This window comes from Myxocyprinus asiaticus, chromosome 26, assembly GCF_019703515.2.
Source record: "Myxocyprinus asiaticus isolate MX2 ecotype Aquarium Trade chromosome 26, UBuf_Myxa_2, whole genome shotgun sequence".
In the NCBI taxonomy this organism is placed as follows: Eukaryota; Metazoa; Chordata; class Actinopteri; order Cypriniformes; family Catostomidae; genus Myxocyprinus; species Myxocyprinus asiaticus.
Genome location: NC_059369.1, coordinates 22,439,016 through 22,457,454, shown reverse-complemented (window position 1 = coordinate 22,457,454; position 18,439 = coordinate 22,439,016). Strand labels below are relative to the sequence as shown.

At 39.8% G+C, this 18,439-nt stretch overlaps 2 protein-coding genes across 2 annotated transcripts in view; one reads left to right on the top strand and one right to left on the bottom strand.

The window, feature by feature from the left end:
• Positions 1 to 5,464, top strand: part of LOC127417252 (multiple epidermal growth factor-like domains protein 11) — a 133,823-nt gene extending 128,359 nt beyond the window's left edge. Inside the window, exon 25 of the mRNA XM_051657129.1 lies at positions 528 to 5,464. Coding sequence (XP_051513089.1) covers positions 528 to 703 — 176 coding nt within the window. The 3' untranslated portion in view covers positions 704 to 5,464. The remainder of the gene's footprint in view (positions 1 to 527) is intronic.
• Positions 4,256 to 14,775, bottom strand: LOC127417248 (ras-related protein Rab-11A). The gene is made up of 5 exons (XM_051657123.1): positions 14,614 to 14,775; positions 10,303 to 10,498; positions 6,623 to 6,816; positions 6,386 to 6,466; positions 4,256 to 5,805 (listed from the first exon to the last, which is right to left on the bottom strand). The coding sequence occupies exons 1-5, from the start codon at positions 14,651 to 14,653 to the stop codon at positions 5,669 to 5,671; spliced, it is 648 nt and encodes a 215-aa protein (XP_051513083.1). The 5' UTR covers positions 14,654 to 14,775; the 3' UTR covers positions 4,256 to 5,668.
• Positions 14,776 to 18,439: the final 3,664 nt, after the last annotated feature.

Genomic DNA, 18,439 nt, shown 5'->3' with positions numbered 1-18,439 from the left:
GTCTTAAACTTTTGCACAGTACTAATATATATATATATATATATATATATATATATATATATATATATATACACACACACACACTGTAAATGTATGTATGTGTGCATTCAAATACTATTAAAAACACTATTTGGAAGTGTTTATAATAACATTATATGTATGCAAAAACAATTATAATTTAGGGTTCAGAATTGGATATAACTGGATAAATTATGATGATTCACTTTGTAACAGTTTCACTGGATAAATGCATCAATTCATAATTTAAAAAATAAAAGGAATTTACATAATTGAGGCTTTCTAAGGAGAACTATTATTTGACAATTTCACATTGTGGCACAGAGTTGCCATATGGCAACATTTCCCATTATCCCATCCCATCCCACACCCCACCCCATCTGTACATAATTCATACCTCAGGGATATGTGTTAAAGTTTCAGAGAGAGTTTCAAACATTTAACTGAGCTGCTCCACAAACCGAAAGCAACTAAATGCAGCTGACCCCTTCACCACTCTTTTTTCTCAGAACCCACAGTGAGTGTTCTTCAGGGACCTAATGGACTGGCGACAGGTTTCTCCCAGAGTCCTTATGACCTCCCGCGGAACAGCCACATTCCGAGCCACTATGACATCTTGCCCATGCACCACAGCCCCATACACACCCCTCTGCCTTCAGAGAGCCCGCCAAGTTCCCTGCTGTAGAGCCCAGCCCTCGTCAACCGAGCCTGCCTGAAGAACACAGACTGAAGACTGGCAGTTCCGGGACCTATGTTTTTTTTTTTTTTTAAATATCTTTATCTTCGTATCTCTCTCTCAAACACACATTCAAGTACAGATGCATGAGTAGATTATATTGGACATGACACATGGGAGACTCTGTATACCTCTTTCTGTTGATTAGATGAGGATTGAGGATACACAACAATGTAAGAGCTCCATTGCTGAACAGATTTGTACACCAGCAACTCTTCATTAGCCCTCTCAGAGACATTTTATAACAAGCTGTGAATATGACATCAGGAAATACAGGTCTAAAAAAGAATTTTTTGTTTTTAGGTCTCTGAAAATGACTTTCAGAGGGTTCCTAACATGGAATAGAGCATTTGACAGTGTTTTCCATGGAAACATACTCAATATATTCTTCATGACTTGAGCCCTGCACACTGAAACAGATAATCAATGCAACTCAATGATCCAGAACTTACAATTTGGAGTTGGCATCGATTTGGAACTGAGAGCCAGAGGTGACCATATGGGGGCAGTCCCTTTTTTTGTACCCCTAAGCAATTTAGCATTAAGAGGGGACTTCAAGGCCTTAGAGACAAAGCATGGTTTAAACCCAAGAAATAAAAGTTCTTATCATGTAGACAATTACCAAAATGTACACACAGATTCAGTATCAATTTGGATGGAGTATTGCTCAAGACTTAAAAATAAATTAATATGACATTTGCCACTTATAAACAAACAGAAGTATTTATAAAAGTTTATAAAGAGAGCAAGGGTCAACATGAGCTTTGGAATACATTACTCATTTGTGTATCAGCCTGGTGCTTTCTGTTGTACATAGTTTATGACTGTTGCTCAGTTATTTGGGTGTGTATGTCTTTAGAACATGACTTTAAGTTGTGTATCTTGAGTAACACTTCTGAGCTATCAACTCTTTTGTTTTTCTTACTTGTATTTATGATGTTTATTTATACCTTGTTTGTGCAAGTGATGTTTTTCTTTATAATGTAAAAGTTATACATATTTAAAGAGGGACAACATTAGTATGAAAAAATGATACTCATAGTGACCAATAATTTTCATGTGCTTGTGCTATTTGTGCACAGTATTAGTATATAAAGTAAACATGATATTGTTAGCTCTCACGTCAAAATGGACTCCGCAACAGAACAGACCTCATTCATGTCTTAAAAAAAAAAAAAAACACAAATTGTTTGAGACGTTCCCCTTTTCTTGTGTTTCAGCAATTTCTTTGACAAGTCCAGCTTTGCTGCTTTGATTTGAGCTTTGTTCTAAAGTGGCTCCATTCCCTCATAATAGCAATAACATAGTGACAGTCACTCATAAATAAAACATGCATTTCATCAACCCTGCCAGCACTACAGATCAATAGTGGTTGCCCTCTAGCTTTTTTTTATTTGTTCCAGATTACCAAATTGAATACATGTTTTTTTCATAGTTGCTGCTTGATGTTTTAATATAAAATAAAGCTTAAGTCCTTATTTTAGACCTCTCAAGTCAATGATTGTATGTTGATGTAAGTCCATGAACAACACAGGTTCCCATACTTTTTTGACCAATTCATTTCCATAATATTTCCAGTTGTTCAGATTACTGGATAAAGATTTTTAAAAACATATTTTGTTAGAGACTGCACTCACAAAGAGCCATTTCTAGCCAATGGAATACTTTAGAGCAAAGCATAACTACAAAAAATATATTCACTAAGAGATTTGACTTCTCCAGTCCTGAAAATACCCATTTTAAAATTCCCTGATATTTCCAGGTTTTCCATGACCATGAGAACCCTGTATAACTGCTCACTGCATTTTTGAGCACCTCACTATTAATTCACTTCTACTACTCTAGAAACTACATTCAGTCATAAGGAACTGAAATAAAAAAATCCTACTGGAAAAAACAACAACATAAATGCAGTGGTAAATCAGGTAATTAAACTATTACATAGCAACTCTGAGCTTTTAAAGAAAGGCTACTCAGAAACTCAGAAATTGAGCCATATAGGAACAGGAATAGGAATAGAACACAATTTTGAAATAACTACACATTTTATTTGCTCTCTTAAATTGGAATTACAGTGGACAGAGTAATAGTATAATCATAACAATACAAAATAAAATCACAGTACAGTGCAGACAAAAGAAATAAGGTTTTTGAGGCAATACGTGAAAAACGTGACAGTCAAAAAAGTAATATCCAGGAAATCTTACTAGGTCACACCAGCTTTATGCAGTGCATGGGCAGGCCATCGTTGTGCCATCTGTATGCTCACATCATTGGCACTGGCCCCCATTAGCACCAGAGACCCTTGCCTCTAAAGAACAGTCATACAATCAGAGTCAGGGTCATAAATGTGGTAAGCCCCCAACACTATACAGAAACTGACCCAAACACTTGTGTATCACAACATCTTTACCATTTGATGCTGATAAGTACTGTAATACCTCAACATGCTGCTATCATTATAAGTTCTAGAGTTTTACCTTCTAGGATATAGGTGACTTGCTGAAAACATAACATTATTCACATGCACCTGTGCAGCAATGTCGATCCATTCTATTCTGTATCGTCCTGTGATTACATTACATGGGTTTGAACACCAGCTACTGCTGTTAGAAGGGCTTTCAATTCCATCTGGAATGTGTGCTGACACTATTGAGAATTCTCTTGGTGAACTCTGTTGTTTTACCTGGGGCTAAGGTATAATTAAAGTCAAAGTGATCGATACCAAAATGAAAAAAAAAGTAAATTACTTTAGGGTTGCAGACTAAATGCTGAGGTCTACAGTATTTTTCCACTCTGCGGTCATCCGCGACCATTATATAACATGCATTATTAGTTCAGTCTTTACTGATATTTTGTGTCACACGGAGTAAATTTTATTAGACAGTCATTAAGCAAAGACTAGCATCACAGCTTATGGTAGTTTCCCCATCAGCTGAAATCAGGACAAGACTGTTGTAGGCTAAAACACATAATACATTCATAAATTATCACACTGTCTTAATGTCTGAGTCCCATCAATTCGCCACGACAATTAAAAACTAATAAACTGAATTCGAGTGACAACCACAGAATAAATACAAGTTACTGGTCTTAAGATCATAAACTGTAGTGGGTTAAGTCAAACCGGGAAATATTTTACATTCAGTGCAATAAGAGAATAAGTATCCAGTCTATTCCCTAGAGTGCTCTCATGTGATGTGGTTGTCAGCCGGGCAGTTAGTTTTTCCTGTTCTTACTTTAACAACAAAGTGTGACCTGCAAAAGTACGAGTTCAAGGTGGCATTGATGACAATTTTACATGTGTTTGGAAGTTGGAGGAAGTGAAAAGCTAAAACAAAGTCTCTATTCCCTCATTTTACACTCAATAAGTTGTGGTAGTGTTATTTAGTTTCAATTGTGCCCAAGAAGAACCTGTGCCTGTTTGTAGGCATTGAAGTACAAGCCGAAGTACTTTCCCCTCTTTTACGCTTTAAGCCGCAGAGAAATAATCTTTCCATGTTATGACATCACTGTTTATTAAAAACTGAAATTTGCAGGAACATTTCAACAAATTCTACGACAAATCACCAAGATTAAAGGGACGGTTCACCCAAAAATGAAAATTCTATCATCATTTACTCACCCATATGTTATTCCAAACCCATTTGACTTTCTTCCGTTGAACACAAAAGGAGATTTAGGCAGAATGCTAGCATCAATCACCATTCACTTTCATTGTATGTACCCAAGATGCAATGAAAGTGAATGGTGACTGAGGCTAACTTTCCACCAAAGATCTCCTGTTGTGTTCCACAGAAGAAATAAAGTCATTCAGGTTTGGAAAAACATGATAGTGAGTAAATGACAATTTTCATTTTTGGGTTGAACTTTCCCTTCAAGTCGAAGAAGGGGTCAGTATTATACTATATTACAGCATAATTACAGCACTGCAGACATCATGTGATGAAGGTCTCATTGCACTGGCATGGAAAGCTGTAGAGGTGTAAAACCGCAGTGTTTTAAGCACATGCATGAAACCGGAGGTGTCCCATGTGACGTTCCATTAAGAAAGGCACTAAAAAAAAACTATTCTACCTCAAAGAGGATGCAAGAGACACACATGATGGTGCAGGGAAAATAGTACATTAGCAATAGCTATGGATTGGTCTCAGGCACGGTGTACAGGATGTCCCCTGTGCCACAAGCTTAAAGGTATAGTTCCCCTAAAAATGAATATTCACCCTCATGTTGTTCCAAACAGCTCTTCAAGAAAGGTTATACAGGTTTGGAACAACATGAGGGTGAATAAATGACAGATTCATCATTTTTGGATAAACTATGCCTTGAAGTCCTCTTCCAATGGATGGTGAAATAAAGAATGCAATGTTGCTTTGTAATCCATGCTAGATGCATGAAGGAAGTGGTATTGAGCTGCAACTGAGTTTTACATGCAATGGAAACCATTGTCGTGTATGGCTGAAGGTGAAATCTGCAGTCTTTGGGCCCTAATTGGTTTCTAACATCTAATAACAAAGACGTCATCTCTCTACATCACAACATTAAATACAGCAATACCTCCAATACTGCATGTTTCTCCCATCCACCCCAGACACAACAGCAAAAATGGGGCTGCTACTAAAGACATACATGAGCAAACTTCATACATTTGCAAATGAAATTATATATTAAGACATTTCAGTGAAGATCGGCACAAATGATTATTAAAAATCTGCAATATAAAAGCCTACCATGGCAGGAAGAAACAAAACGAGCTTAGTCCAGACTGCAGGTGGTGACCCTTTGAGATTCCAGCTTTTGGAACCAGCCTCTGTGCTCAAGCCTAGTTGTGCAGCTGCATTTCAGACCCAAAGTAGTCTTGAAGAGGAGGGGAGGGGGTGTTGCAGGTGGGTGGTTGGGAGGGTGGGAGTGCTGCTAGATGCTTTGGCAGCATTGCATCTTTGGTTTATTCTCGGTAGGCTGCACCTGGATGGACACCACATTGTTGCTAGGTGACATATCATTGTCTCGGCGGTCCGACATCTGCTTTTGGGACACAATCCGGTAGATTTCTGCAGGACAGAGAGAAAGAATGGAGATATTACACTCAGCCAAGGTCTAACAAGGTTACAACTTCCCTAGAAAATCGTACTTATTTATTGGTAGTGACAGCAATTTACGAAATAATAATGAATACAGACTGGGTGTTGCCATAAAGGCCCACAATCCTATAGCCACAGTCATTAATAGAAGTTAGAGCAAATGTAATTACAGCACTGCAATTGACTGCGATGCCTTTTAAACATTTATTTGTTCCTGCTCTGCAGATGCCAGGATCTGAACAGAGGAGCAAAAGAAGACAGAAACTCTTTATTGCAGTCACGTCAGGCTAGAGGAACCTACCCAAGCAAGGCAGGGCTTTTGATGAGTCATTCATAAGGATATGGCCTTCGGCCACTGGCCAATCATTTACTATCTTTCTTATTCTGTTTAGACTCCCACATACTCATTTCCTCATGCCCATTTCAGAGTGCATTTTCCTTATTCATCTATTCTATGACCATTAAGAAAATAAGTTCATCATCCTTAACCTAACAAGGCTGATCCGCTGTATATGTTGAAACACTGCTCTGTACTTCTATGCACACATACCAGTCAGGATGGTCTGAAAAGCTGTCTCTACATTGGTGGAATCCAAAGCCGAAGTCTCTAGGAAAGACAGTCCGTTTTTCTCTGCAACCATTGGAAAGAGACATTAACAGTTAATAAGAAGTACACAAAGAAACTTGAACTAACAGAAGACGACTTTGTAAAACACTATCTATACTTTCTTTCTGTAATGCATCAGATGTTAAAGTTCAACTTGTGTGTGTTTATTGTGCATCTTACCTGCAAAAGCACGTGCTTCATCAGTGGGCACAGCCCGTAGGTGACGTAAGTCACTTTTATTGCCCACAAGCATGATGACAATGTTGCTGTCTGCATGGTCTCTCAGCTCCTTAAGCCAGCGTTCCACATTCTCATAGGTCAGGTGCTTTGCGATGTCATATACTAAAAGCGCCCCGACTGCTCCCCGGTAATATCTTTATATCAACATGGTGAACAAATTAAAAAGGGAAAATTGAATAGTACGCTCAATAAATACACTCAAAGTCAACATAAAATCAAAATTCTCCCCATTTACTTTAAGGCCTTGACACACTTTACACGAAATTGAAGAACAAATTGGTGTGACGTCATTTAGAACTAAATCTGGCCAAAAAGTGTTTGAGTTCGGTGGTTCGTAACAGCTCGCCAGTGTGAACTATCAGGAAAACTTCTTAGCGGGTGCTAAACACCTTCTTACTGCCATTAGTCCACGTCATCAGTACGTGTGACCTGGAGCTCCACCTACTTCGAGTCCAACAGCTAATTCAATTTAAGTTGTTCAATCAGTTAAAATCAGTCAACATGAACACACCGGCATATAGTTATTAGCAAGCTGGTGCAAACTTACCTACATCTGTACGATCGTTTGCGTAGAGATCTTTTCCAAGAACATTTCATGTGATTTTTTTTTTTTTTTGTGTTGTTTAATTAGTCTACAAATCAAAATCTAGGAATCAAATCTACCCAAATATTTATTTTAGTCTCACACTGGACTGTCATAAATTATATTCGCTCTTTTGTTTTATATGCTGCTTCACTCATGTGCCTTCTGCAGAGAAAGCCATTCACACATCTGCCCAAGGTAAGGTATGCCTATCATCATTCTTTGGTCTGTATTCTACCCATTTACACTCTTTTATATCTATGCAGTAGTATCAGTGTCATAAATTATAATAACAGAGTGTAAACAAGCCAGTTATGCACTCCGCAAAACTATCAGAGCAGCCAAACACCAGTACAGGGACAAGATTTAAGGACAGTTTAACACCACTGACTCTAGAAGCATGTGGCAGGGAATTAATATCATCACGGAACTTCAAAAGGAATAAAAACTCCGCCGAACACCGTTGCCTCTCTCCCGGATGAGCTTAGTATATTTATGCTCGTTTCGAGAGAAATAACACCGCCCTCGTGGAGAGAGCTTTCGCGGCCGAAGCTACAGAGGTTAGTTCACTCTCCGTCTCTGTAGCGGATGTAACCCGATCCTTCCGACGGGTGAATATTCGTAAAGTCGTGGGTCCAAATGGCATTCCGGGCCGCGTCATCAGAACGTGCGTGAACCAACTGGCTGGTGTTTTTACTGACATTTTCAACCTTTCCCTCTACTTGTCTGTGGTCCCCACATGCTTTAAAACGTCCACCATTGTGCCTGTACCAAAGCAATCCAAAATCACTTGCTTAAATGACTGGGGGTCAGAGCAACAGGACACCATCATCAGCAAATGCTTTGAGAGACTAATCAGAGATTACATATGCTCTGTCCTACCTGCCTCAATGAACTCACTGCAGTTTGCATACAGCAACAACTGCTCCACTAATGATGCCATTGCATCTACACTACACACTGCTCTCTCCCACCTGGAAAAGAGGAACACATATGTGAGAATGCTGTTTGTAGACTACAGCTCAGCATTCAACACCATAGTGCCCTCCAAGCTTGATGTGAAACTCCAGGCTCTGGCTTAAACAGCTCACTGTGCAGCTGGATCCTGGACTTCCTGTCAAGCAGATGCCAGGTGGTTAGAATGGGCAGCAACATCTTATCACTAACCCTAAAAACTGGAGCCCCGCAGGGCTGTGTTCTCAGCCCACTCCTGTATTCCCTGTACACACATGACTGTGTTGCAACACATAGCTCCAAAGCCATCATTAAGTTTGCTGATGACACGACGGTGGTAGGTCTGATCACTGACAATGATGAAACAGCCTACAGAGAGGAGGTGCACACTCTGACACGCTGGTGTCAGGAGCACAACCTCTCCCTCAACGTCAGTAAGACCAAGGAGCTTGTGGTGGACTTCAGGAGAAAATACAGAGAACACAGCCCCATCACCATCAATGGAGCACCGGTGGAGAGAGTCAGCAGCTTCAAGTCCCTCGGTGTCCACATCACTGAGGAACTCACAAGGTCCGTCCACAGAGGCCATTATGAAGAAGGCTCATCAGTGCCTCTTCTTCCTGAGACAACTGAGGAAGTTTGGAATGAACCACCACATCTTCACACGGTTCTACACCAGCACTGTAGAGAGCATCCTGACTGGCTGCATCACCACCTGGTAAGGCAACAGCACCGCCCTCAAACGCAAAGCCCTGCAAAGGGTGGTGCAAACTGCCAGACACATCACTGGAAGTGAGCTTCTCTCCCTCCAGGACATATATACCAGGCGGTGTGTGAAAAAAGCTCAGAGGATCATCAGAGACTCCAGCCACCCGAGCCATGGGCTGTTCTCACTGCTACCATCAGGCAGGCGGTATCGCAGCATCAGGACCCGCACCAGCCGACTTCATGACAGCTTCTTCCCACAAGCAATCAGACTTTTGAACTCTTGATCTCTCACGATCAATATACATCAGCACTGCACTTTATTAATCTTATTAATCTCATCCTGGACTGTCATAAATTATATTCTCTCTTAACAACTTACTATCAACCAACAGCCTGAATGTCAATACAGTACAATACAACCTACTGTATATTTTATTTATACTATATTTATTGTATGTGTATACTGTACATTGTACATTATTATTTGTATATTGTGTTGCGTGTAATTGTGTATATTAGATATGTAAATTGTGTTGTGTAAATCAGTATATGTCTCATCACTGTCATGACTGCTATGTTGCTCAGAACTGCACCCAAGACTTTCACCCACTGTTGCACTTGTGTATATGGTTGAGTGACAATAAAAGTGATTTGATTATGATTTGTAATCAGAGCAATTTACACATTATTAATTCAATTACACATTATCTACTGCATAGGCTAATATATTACTTTAAATCACCATCAAGTAGTTAAAACTCATCTTTTAATGATCTCGTGTGAATTCTACTCATAGAATGAGGCATTAAGTCATTGATAACACATTTTAATGTCTTATTAGTTTATCTTTTACATATAGTCTTGAGCATCCTCATATTTATATGTACCGTAGTAAATGTACATTAAATGTAAAGTCTCCAGTGGCGGGTGTCTGAATGTTTGCAAACAGTATGTTTTGGCTCTGAGCAAAGAACGAAAAAGCACTTTGCCGTGAATGTGCTGGAGCCTTAAATCTACCTTAAGTCTTCATGTGCACGTTATCCCAAAGAAAACACGTTTGTTTTCTTAATCTGTTATCAAAATTTAATCATTCACCATCCAATTTAATTCCTAACGGATGAAAAAAAATTCTTGTTGAATATCCTGTTTTACTCAAATACATCAGATTACAAAGGTAAAATAAATTGCGACCTGTATTTCACATTGACTTTAATCGCAACACTGAGTTAGGCTTCATTAAATAGAACAAAATTTATTTAAAACAAATGATTAAGAAGGTCAATTAGGAATTCTTTTTTTTTTTATATATATATATATATAAATCTAAGAATAACATAGTATTCTTAAAAACATATGTAAGAACAGCCAGCCTTACGCTGAAGTGATGGCTCGGTAGCGCTCCTGACCAGCTGTGTCCCAGATCTGAGCCTTAACGGTCTTCCCATCTACCTGAATGCTACGTGTAGCGAATTCCACTCCAATAGTGCTTTTGCTCTCAAGGTTGAATTCATTACGGGTGAAACGGGACAGCAGGTTACTCTTCCCCACACCAGAGTCTCCAATCAGGACCACTTGGGAGAAAAAAACAAAAAAAACATCATGGTTTCATATCTGACATCAAATCAACACCATAACATAGAGCTGCACAACAGACCCTTCACTAAGCTCCACCCCCCTTGGTTACGGTTGCTCACCCTGACAAGCTCTGCAGAACTCCCAATTGGAATGAATGGGAGATTGCCGTGAACGCCATGGTTTTTGCCAAAATATTCTCATAAACGAAACGGATAATATTTTTACGTGGGCTGGTGTGAAGTGACATTGTAATGCATATTTATCTGAAGTTTTTCATCAAAGAAATTGTTAAATTACACAGTAAGTGGATCAAAACCTGTGGAGACCGTGAATCAGAATCAAGGCAAACAATTATTAGACATTTGAAGAGAAAAACATAATTTACAGTGCTGTGAAAAAGTATTTGCCCCATTTATTCTGTTTTTGTGTATATCTCATACTAAACTGTTTAAAAAATTAAAACAAAATCAAACATAAAACGAAGGCAATCTGAGCAAACACAAAATACTGTTTTTAAATGAAAATGTTACTTATTGAAGCAAAAAAAGCTAACAAATACCAAATGGTCCTGTGTGAAAAAGTATTTGCCCCCTTAGTTACTAAATCCCCAAATCTATGAAACTGCATTCATAATGGGGTTCAACTGGACTAGACACATCCAGACCTGATTACTGCCAGCCCCGTTAAATCAAATAAACACCTACATTTTTTTCAGCAGCATGAAGTTGGCTAAAAGGTCTCACCCAGTAGCACACTATGCCAAGGTCGAAAGAAATTCCAGAAATGATGAGGAAAAAGGTGATTGAAATACATCAGTCTAGGAAGGGTTACAAAGCAATTTCAAAGGCTCTGGGACTCCAAAGAACCACAGTGAGAGCCATTATCTCCAAATGGAGAAAGTTTGGCACAGTAGTAAGCCTTCCAAGATGTGGCTGAACTTCCAAAATTCCTCCAAGAGCACAGCGACGACTCATCCAGGAAGTCACAAAAAAAGCCAGAGACAACATCTAAGGAACTGCAGGCCTCTCTCGCATCAGTAAAGGTCACTGTTCATGACTCCACTATCAGAAAGACACTGGCCAAAAATGCCATCCATGGAAGAGTGGTGAGGTGAAATTCATTGCTAACCCAGAAGAACATTAAGGCTCATCTGAATTTTGCAAAAACAAACCTTGATGATCCTTAAACCTTTTGGGAGAATGTTCTGTGGACTGATGAGTTGAAAGTGCAACTGTTTAGAAGACAGGTGTCCCGTTACATCTGGCGTAAATCAAACACAGAATTCCACAAAAAGAACATCATACTTATGGTCAAACATGGTGGTGGTAGTGTGATGGTGAGGAGATGCTTTGCTGCTTCAGGGCAGGACTTGCAATAATTGAGGGAAACATGAATTCTGCTCTCTTCCAGAAAATCCTAAAGGAGAATGTCCGGGAGTTGAAGCTCAAGCGCAACTGGATTGTGCAGCAAGACAATGATCCAAAGCATAGGAGTAAGTCCACCTCTGAATGGCTAAAAAGAACCAAAATTTTGGAGTGGCCTAGTCAAAGTTCTGACTTGAACCTGACCTTAAACATGCAGTTCATGCTCAAAAACCCTCCAATGTGGCTGAACTAAAGCAGTTCTGCAAAGAGTGGGCCACAAAAAGTGTTGCGAAAGACTTATCTCCAGTTATCGGAAGCGTTTGGTTGCAGTTGTTGCTGCTAAAGGTGGCACAACCAGCTATTAAGTTTAAGGTGGCATTTAGCTTTTCACATGGGTGATATAGGTGTTGGATAACTTTTTTGCCTCAAAAAAATATATATTTGAAAACTGTATTTTGTGTTTACTCAGGTTGTTTTATGTTAGATCTCGTCTGAAGATCTAAAACAATTTAGTATGAAAAATACAAGAAATCAGGACTTTTTCACAGCACTGTAATAGCGATTACATGTCTAGTAACATTAGCGTAAGTGAACAGAGCTGTTTATACCGTCTCATAATATACTCATTTTGATGCTGTGAACTGTTTATTTACTATCACTTTTACTATGACTTTAATCAACACAAATGAATTAACTTTCAGTTTTTAGCTTTAATTACCTTGATGCAAATGTAGGTGTCGTTGCAGATATTATATGTTCATTTGGGAATGAGGGCTGACACGGTTTAATCCATAACAATCTCTTCTCCAGATTTATTCAAAGATTATTTATTAAAAAAAAGAAAAGAAAAGAAAAACACTGCATGCATCCTTTCTGGGTAACTCGTGTTACTATTACAAATGACCCGGCAACAACGATTTTTTTAATTTTTTTTATTATTTTTATAAAATCCTGCTGAAAAGTTCTAAAACACACATTACTCCCATAGGCTGTCATTTGAAAATAGCAAACGCACTTCAGAGTAATGGCGGCAGGGCAACCGTTGGTAAGACAGGATTGGTCAGAAGTGCTTTTAAGGCGGGGTTTAGCAAAGGGTCAATTAATCAAATAAATCGAGATTACAATTTCAGCTGCCACAATTAACTACTCATAAAAAGTGTAAATTATAGCAGTCCATAAAGGTGTAATGACCTTGCATCAAAATTTTCTATTTAACTTTTGTTTTTGCAGCAGTTGAGCATATCACATACAAGTATGTTGCTCGCTTGTGTAAATTTATTCAAAACTTGAACAACTGTTTTATTCTTCATGCTTATAAGAGGGCCAAAGTGAAGTTGACCATTAAGGCACTGTCTTTATTTACTGATAAAACAGCAATGCAATAATTCAGAAATGGTTCTTGCCTTGTTTTAGATGTGTTGCCGATATAAGTGCATAAAGTTAAACCACCAAAAGGAAGCATTTTAATGTATATTGCATTAATCGAAATTAATTGCAATTACAATATCAAGGGAAATAATTGACAGTTACAATTTGTGTCATAATACTGCAGCTCTACCATAGTTTATTGTTTAAATATGCAGATTATATTCTACTTCTCTATAAAAGAAAATAAAGGAACAAACCTCATCAAAATACGGAAACTGTGCAGTGCTTATGTCACAACATTATGTCTCACAGCCTGATCTGTGAGCCAAGTGCACATGAATAGATTGAAACAGACCATTATGTGGGAGAGAGGACCATTTTTGATGACCATTTCTGACGCAAAACTGAGCTTTTCTGGGATAATTTGATCAGCGTATAATTAGAAACACTTGCTGATCACTAACCCTATTAGGTAAATAAATAAAAAAAAAAAAGACAGCCACACATCACTGGGACTAAACCACTAGATTTGCAGTGGTGTTATGACTCAGGTCAGAACGTAATTTCTCAATTGATGACACAACAGGTCTCACATGAGTGAAACCACACAAAGATATAAGAACAATGTATGGCAAAGATGACTAAATGCAAAAGGTTGTTTCAGGGGTTTATCCCAAAAGGGCAGACGTTTGTGAAATGATTTCATGAAAGAATAAACACTGATAAACCATACATATGCAAAAAGAGAGGTCGCATAAACTAACGCCGAGTAAACCTAATTCTTATTTTCTTAATAAATATTAACAGCAAGCTAATATGAATAATAATATGAAATGAATAATTTTTTAGATACTAACAACTCTCTTCATCTGTTCTGTACTGTTCACTGTCATCAAGTACACAACGCCATGAAAACGAAACGAGATGAATTCAACCTCAGGGTGAAAATGGAGCCAATTTATCGAGACGTTAGGTTATTATGGGGTAGAACTGAGAGTACAAGCCGTTTCCCATTTCTGCCTGCTCCACTCGAACTCCTATAACGACAGTACCAGCTAACGGCTAGCCGATTCAAGGTGTGGTCCCACCTGCGGTAAACGCTGTTTATATCTGCTAACTAACAAACAAAAACCATACGTGTAGTTGTTGAGTTACAATCAGAGAATACAACAAAGCCCGAAACCCCCAAATGATGCTATTCCAGCCATGAGCTATTTCAGCAGGAGTTTGTTTGGGTTGTTCTGAGCTAGCTAGCCGGTTAGCTGGCCTTTACAGCTCGAGTTTAATACACAACTACACAATCGGCCCCCGATACAATAACCACGATCATCACTGCCGTTCTAACGTATACACTCAAGACTAATGTATTTTATAGTCACCTTTAAACAAGTAGTCATATTCGTCGTCTCTCGTCCCCATATCGATAAAACAAAAGCGCAAACAATGGAAGAATTGGGAGGAAAAGCGGTGCCGACTAGTCCCTGCCCTCTCCGCTGCTGCACTGCAGTGTGTTTGTGATTAGACAGTAGCCATGCTAACAGGATAGCAGGCGAACCAGTGAGCGTCTCCTGAAGTGTTCCGGGTTAGGGCTTTTAAAACATGTCATAATAAAAGCCCCTTGATAAATGTGATGTTTAATTAAGTAGCTCTAAAATACTGAAAATACCTTTTTTGTTAGGAAGTTTATTTTATTTTATTCAAAAAGACACCATTGGGCTGAGCATTTTGATCAGAATATTAACCCTTTGCGACCTTCGGTACATTTTCTTTTCTTTTTTTTCCGATCATCTTGTCTGTGTTAATGCCAACGGCATACATTTTGCCAAAGGTGTGTATTTTTGGGGGAATTTTGATAAGTATTTTAATACTTCTATAATACACTGTGTACACAATAGTTACACTCAGGATCTTCAGGACAAAAATATCTCCATTGAAACCCATTAAAACAGCAATATTTGATCCCAGTGCCATTAAAGCATAAAATCATGAATTCTATGATATTATGCTTTCATTCCGGTGCCCTGGCTTAAATATATATATATATATATATATATATATATATATATATATATATATATATATATATATATATATATCAAATCAAATCACTTTATTGTCACACAGCCATATACACAAGTGCAATGGTGTGTGAAATTCTTGGGTGCAGTTTCGATCAACATAGCAGCCGTGACAGTTATGAGACATAGGTGAGACATATACCAATTTACAATAACATCAAATTAACACAGCACAATTTAAACATCTGATATACACATAATTACACTCAACAATATACAAATAATAACATACACTGTACAGTATACAATACGCACTATATAAATACACATTATTCAATAAAAATAAAAATATATATAAAAAAGTATATATAGTATATATAGAATGTACAGTATTGTACTGTATTGACGTTCAGGCTGTCGGTTGATAGTCAGTTGTTAAGAGAGAATATAATATAATAATAATATAATTTATGACAGTCCGATGTGAGATATAAGAGTAAGGGTAATAAAGTGCAGTGCTGATGTATTTGATCGTGGGAGATCAAGAGTTCAGAAGTCTGATTGCTTGGGGGAAGAAGCTATCATGAAGTCGGCTGGTGCGGGTCCTGATGCTGCGATACCGCCTGCCTGATGGTAGCAGTGAGAACAGCCCATGGCTCGGGTGGCTGGAGTCTCTGATGATCCTCCGAGCTTTTTTCACACACTGCCTTGTATATATTTCCTGGAGGGAGGGAAGCTCACCTCCGATGATGTGTCTGGCAGTTCGCACCACCCTTTGCAGGGCTTTGCGGTTGTGGGCTGTGCTATTGCCGTACCAGGCGGAGATGCAGCCAGTCAGGATGCTCTCTACAGTGCAGGTGTAGAACCGTGTGAGGATGTGGCGGTTCATTCCAAACTTCCTCAGCCGTCTCAGGAAGAAGAGGCACTGATGAGCCTTCTTCACAACGACTTCAGTGTGGATGGACCATGTGAGTTCCTCAGTGATGTGGACACCCAGGAACTTGAAGCTGCTGACTCTCTCCACTGGTGCTCCATTGATGGTGATGGGACTGTGTTCTCTGTCTTTTCTTATGAAGTCCACCACAAGCTCCTTTGTCTTACTGACGTTGAGGGAGAGGTTGTGCTCCTGACACCAGTGTGTCAGAGTGTGCACCTCCTCTCTGTAGGCTGTTTCATCATTGTCAGTGATCAGACCTACCACCGTCGTGTCATCAGCAAACCTAATGATGGCATTGAAGCTATGTGTTGCCACACAGTCATGTGTGTACAGGGAATACAGGAGTCGGCTGAGAACACAGCCCTGCGGGGCTCCAGTGTTGAGAGTCAGTGATGAGGAGATGTTGCTGCCTATTCTAACCACCTGGGGTCTGCTTGACAGGAAGTCCAGGATCCAGCTGCACAGCGAATATATATATATATATATATATATATATATATATATATATATATATATATATATATATATTCGCTGGATATATATATATATATATTCCACCAGATGGCGCCATTTTTCTCATGTTTAGCCTATGGAGCAGATACATGCTTTTTCCCCATTTTGTTAGCTGTATTATAGAGAATTGCAGGCCAATTGAATAAATGATGCAGCTAAAATTGTGTGGGTGTGTTGGTGTGGATGTCAGAGTGTGTTTTGTATGTGTCTATTGAGAAATGTGTGTGTGTAATAAACAACAGTGGCATTATGTAAACAAACTGGCATTTAAAGGGTTAAAATACTGAAAATGAATGAATATTTGGTAGTTATGATCAGGACTGATGTTGGTTAAAAAATTTAAGTCAGTGAAAGTGGAAAATAATATTAATATAATATTTTTATGGCAGTTTTTTGACATGGACATTTTTGTCCTCTAAGGTCCTGAGTGTTTTTTTATGAACAGCATTCGAACGTATGAGTCCTTTTTATCCAGGTGGGTGAGGGCCAGATGGAGGGTGGTGGCGATGGCGTCATCTGTTGAACGGTTTGGACAATACGCGAATTGCAGTGGGTCTAGTGAGGGGGGCAGCTGGGTCTTGATGTGCCTCATGACGAGCCTCTCGAAGCACTTCATGATGATGGGTGTGAGTGCGACGGGACGGTAGTCATTGAGGCAGGACCCTGAAGACTTCTTTGGCACGGGGACGATGGTGGTGGCCTTGAAGCACGTTGGAACGATGGCGCTGCTCAGAGAGATGTGGAAGATGTCAGTAAGAACATCCGCCAGCTGGTCTGCACATCCTCTGAGCACTCTGCCAGGAATGTTGTCCGATCCAGCAGCCTTCCGTGGGTTGACTCTACGTAGAGTTTTCCTCACATCAGCCATGGTAAGACATAGCACCTGGTCGTTGGGAGGAGGGGTGGTCTTCCTCGCCGCCACGTCATTCTGCGCCTTACACCGAGCGTAGAAGTCATTCAGCACATCTGGAAGGGAGGCATCATTGTCACAGGAAACTGATGTTGTCCTGTAGTTGGTGATGGCCTGGATGCCCTGCCACATGCGCCGCGTGTCGCCGCTGTCCTGGAAGTGACTGTGGATTCTCTGGGCGTGTGCGTGCTTTGCCTCTCTGATGGCCTGGGACAGTTTGGCCCTCGCTGTTCTTAGGGCCGCCTTGTCACCTGCTCTTAAGGTGGAGTCCCGGGTCCTCAGCAGCACACGCACCTCCGCAGTCATCCACTGCTTCTGGTTGGAGCGTGTGGTGATGGTCTTGGAGAAAGTGACATCATCAATGCACTTGCTGATGTAGCTGGTCACTGATGCTGTGTATTCCTCCAAGCTGGTAGAGTCGCCATATGTTGCAGCCTCCCTGAACATTTGCCAGTCAGTATACTCAAAACAGTCCTGAAGAGCAGAGATGGCTCCTGCTGGCCAGGTTTTCACCTGCTTCAGAAGCGGTTTTGTGCACCTGACGAGCGGTCTGTATGCTGGGTTTAGCATAACAGAGATGTGGTCTGAGTAGCCGAGGTGGGGGCGGGGCTCCGCCCGGTACGTGCCTGGGATGTTTGTGTAAACAAGATCCAGCGTGTTTGCCCCTCTTGTTGCAAAGTCCACGTACTGATGGAATTTAGGGAGCACTGTCTTGAGATTCGCATAGTTGAAATCTCCGGCGACAATAAACAGTCCGTCAGGGTGAGCATTCTGCAGTTCGCTAATAGCCCCATACAGTTCACAGAGCGATTCCTTAGCATTAGCAC

Excerpts from the sequence above, each read along its gene's own strand:
- LOC127417248 (XM_051657123.1), bottom strand. The coding sequence starts at position 14,653 with ATGGGGACGAGAGACGACGAATATGACTACTTGTTTAAAG. Across the intron at positions 10,499-14,613 it reads ATATGACTACTTGTTTAAAG|TGGTCCTGATTGGAGACTCT; the intron begins GTGACTATAAAA and ends TTTTCTCCCAAG. Across the intron at positions 6,467-6,622 it reads TGAAGCACGTGCTTTTGCAG|AGAAAAACGGACTGTCTTTC; the intron begins GTAAGATGCACA and ends CAATGGTTGCAG.